At 43.4% G+C, this 3,910-nt stretch overlaps 1 protein-coding gene across 1 annotated transcript; it reads left to right on the top strand.

Moving 5' to 3' along the window:
* The first annotated feature begins 2,403 nt into the window (after window positions 1-2,403).
* On the top strand, window positions 2,404-3,039 carry LOC123754425 (putative uncharacterized protein FLJ45035). The gene has a single exon (XM_045736832.2). It carries the CDS (start codon window positions 2,404-2,406, stop codon window positions 3,037-3,039), a length of 636 nt encoding a protein of 211 aa, XP_045592788.2.
* Window positions 3,040-3,910: the final 871 nt, after the last annotated feature.

The raw sequence follows: 3,910 nt of genomic DNA, 5'->3' as shown, positions 1-3,910 counted from the left end.
CGTGTACGATTCGACCATGACCTTGTGGTTCTCGGCCTCGCAGGAAAATAATTTTAATTTCCTGAATTTAACTGAGTCTACCTGAGGGTCACTATATTTCTAATGTCCTCGACGGGGACAGGAAGCCGGTAGCTTGTCAAAGGTCCCTACCCTTCTATCATTCCTGAAGATTTTTCCAACTCGATTTTGAATTGAAGTACTGCGGCTTCGGGGGTGCTTGACCTATCAGTGCTTAACGGGATGAGAATAGCTTGAGCTACCTCATCCCTTTGTGTGTATTTTACCTCAATAAACTTATTTCAATTTCAATATCAGTGCTTCGCTAGCAGTGATTACGATGAAGTGAAATTTAGCTCCTTATATGCACCGCCTCCTAGCCGTTTACTTAAGGCCTCCGAATGCATGATAGAGCTGATGAGTTGGCCAAAGAATCTGCCTTTAAAGGAGAAATTGAGTATAAACTTGGATTGTCAATAAGCGGTCTGAGAGCAATAGTTCACCAACAACTTCAATAAAATGATGTAGATCTGAGGCAAAGTGAAGGGGGCATAACTTAAAAATATGCCAAAATATGCAATAAATGAAAACTAGTTTGATTTCAATCAAACTTTTTTGACTAGTTGAATATGAAAAGGGCTTCATCTGGTCCGAGTCTCAGCATCGTAGCATAACATAGCATGGTTTAGTTTAGTATTCAGCGAGGACGAGTTGTGTGAATCGTGTGTAAACCATTTTCCATTCATAAACAGGGGGTTTGGCGGGTGCATGGAATCACTTTTGGGTCTTTGGAGGACGGGCTGCGGGCTGAGGTAAGTCCACTACGGGCTCACCATACAACCCGTCCTCGACTCAAATCCATTACATTCAGCGGTTGACCCCACAGACGCATTCATAAATTTTAACATGTTCATTCAGAACGGGAATTTTCTCAAGTATAAATTAATATTATAATATATTGGCATATTGTGTATATATAGGCATAGGATAGGTTAGGTCAGGTGTTTAGGTTCTGTTGGCGATTATTTGTATTTGCAGTACGTGGGTGAAGCATTTATAGCGTTGCGATTCGAACAAAATTCGTCAGTGAAGCACTTGTTCCGGATATGTTCGAACGTCAGCAGTTGTGAGTCGTGTGAAACCGCTTTTCATTCATAAACAGGGGGTTTAGCGGGTGGATGGAATCACTTTTGGATCTTTGTTTGGAGGACGGGCTGCACCATAGCCCGTGCTACTTCGAACTTTTTGTTTTGAGTAGCTGAATCTAAAACAAGAACAAGGTATGAGTAGTTGAGCCATTCCAGTGACCTGCCCGCCAGCAATAGGTGACAGGCCAGGTATAATATATTAAGGCAGGCACAACTCTTATTGTAATTATAATTTATCGTTTTCAATCTTTAATAACGAATATCATTTAAACATAAATATTAAGCAGCTGGCCGTCAGTCGTGACGTATACAGAACGCAACAAAATATTATTGAAAATTAGTATTTAAGGTGCAATATATCTAGTGAATGTGGGTGTTGAATGTTACCAGACTGGTGGCCGCGCACTTTGCCCTCAGTCTTTTACCTTAGTCAAAGACTGACAGTACACGATAATAACAATCGAATTTGATAAGAGATAACAGTATAGTTGAGGTATTGATAACGCCATGACAAGTGAGGGAGAGCACAGTGTGGCTCAGTAATGGGTTACAGTGTTCCTGGAGGCGGCATTGTATGAGGCTACTCCACGGCCACCTTCTCTGGGGTAAGTACTTCACTATATGCTTCACTATATTTTCACTGTATAATTCAATATATACTTCACTATATACTTCACTACTAGAGTGCCTACATTCTTGTACAGCCACTAGCACGCATAGCGTTTTGGGCAGGTACTTAATCTTAATTTTCCCCGGAATGCGACCCGCCAAATCGTTTAACAACCAGCTACCCATTCACTGCTGGGTGAACAGAAGCTACAGTTAAGGATTGGCGCCTAGTCAATCCTCCCCGGCCAGGATACGAACCCAGGCCAAAGCGCTTGCGAAACGCCGGGTGAATGCATTGCCACTGCGTCACTTGCTACATACACTCCTTAATGTAAGGACAGGGATGGGGGGGGGGGTAGAAATAGCCTAAGCTACTCTATCCCTTTGAGATGTATTTCTTTCTTGTCTCAATAAACATACTTGAACTTTAAGGACAGGGCTGTTATGTTCATAACTAGTAGAATACTTACAGATATATATTGTGGCAGCTACCGTGACTGGCTTCCTATCCTCGAGAGAGATAGTGGCCCTTAGGTAAATTCACGCCAAATATATGCATTAACACACACATATTTTAGAAATAATAATAATGATAATTCATTGTGTCGGGGGACAGGCAGCCAGAGTGTATTCATACACGTTAGTACATATGCCTGGTGCCTCGTACATCAGGCACGTTCTAGTGCCTGTAGGACAGTGTAAGCGTCTGGTGCCTGTAGAAGGACAGTGTAAGCGTCTGGTGCCTGTAGGACAGTGTAAGCGTCTGGTGCCTGTAGAAGGACAGTGTAAGCGTCTGGTGCCTGTAGAAGGACAGTGTAAGCGTCTGGTGCCTGTAGAAGGACAGTGTAAGCGTCTGGTGCCTGTAGAAGGACAGTGTAAGCGTCTGGTGCCTGTAGAAGGACAGTGTAAGCGTCTGGTGCCTGTAGAAGGACAGTGTAAGCGTCTGGTGCCTGTAGAAGGACAGTGTAAGCGTCTGGTGCCTGTAGAAGGACAGTGTAAGCGTCTGGTGTCTGTAGAAGGGCAGTGTAAGCGTCTGGTGCCTGTAGAAGGACAGTGTAAGCGTCTGGTGCCTGTAGAAGGACAGTGTAAGCGTCTGGTGCCTGTAGAAGGACAGTGTAAGCGTCTGGTGTCTGTAGAAGGACAGTGTAAGCGTCTGGTGCCTGTAGAAGGACAGTGTAAGCGTCTGGTGCCTGTAGAAGGACAGTGTAAGCGTCTGGTGCCTGTAGAAGGACAGTGTAAGCGTCTGGTGCCTGTAGAAAGCACCAGATTTCCACTTAAAATTTGATAAAATTAACTAATGTGTCATCAGAGTTGAAACCTCAATCTGGTTCACCTTATCAGTAATGGCATGAAAAATGATAGTGAAATATGTGAACTGATTAGAAATTATCTTTATGCAGCACAATTCATTAGTTTATATCTAAGGTGTATTGTCCTACAACAGAACGCTGGCAAATATAAGCGTTATTTACATGGTCGCTCTCCGTTGCTCCTTCAGTGGGTGCTTCATGACATCCAGGACGAGAGGCTTCTAGCTACATTGTATCAATACTTTGCTTCTAGTAGATAAAAGGAAATATATTTACCTGAATTTACCTGAGGGCCACTAATACTAGTGGCCTCGACGAGGACAGGAAGCCGGCGGCTTGTCGAATGTCCTCCCCCATTTACCTTGACGATCTTTTCCAGCTGTACTTTAAGGGTTAACAAGAGTTTTTGCCATTTATGGCTTTGGCGGGTAGGTGGTTCCATGGGTTAATAACCCGGTGGGTGAAAAAGCGTCTCCTCTTCTCAGTACTACACTGTGGCTTATTGAGCTTGAAACCGTTGCTCCTTGTTTGTGGTACATCTGACCTTTTGAAGAAATTTTCCGGATCAACATCCTCCAACTTGTTCAATATTTTAAAAGTTTCAATGAGATCCGCCCTGTCATCCCTGGTTTGTAGTGTTGTTAGTCCTGTGACCCTCAACCGTTCCTGATACGTGAGTTGACTTAGATCTGGAATGATTTTTGTTGCCCGATGTTGCACTTTCTCCAGAGCAACTATATCCTTCTGAAGATGAGGGCTCCATACTTTGATACAGTAACCAAAGTGACTACTACACCAGAGATTTATACCAGTGAATCATTATCTTCTTTTCCTTGAAGTCAAAGG

The sequence above is a fragment of the Procambarus clarkii genome, chromosome 1, assembly GCF_040958095.1.
Source record: "Procambarus clarkii isolate CNS0578487 chromosome 1, FALCON_Pclarkii_2.0, whole genome shotgun sequence".
NCBI lineage: Eukaryota > Metazoa > Arthropoda > Malacostraca > Decapoda > Cambaridae > Procambarus > Procambarus clarkii.
Note: the sequence above shows the minus strand (reverse complement) of the source record. Positions and strands in the feature narration are given on the sequence as shown.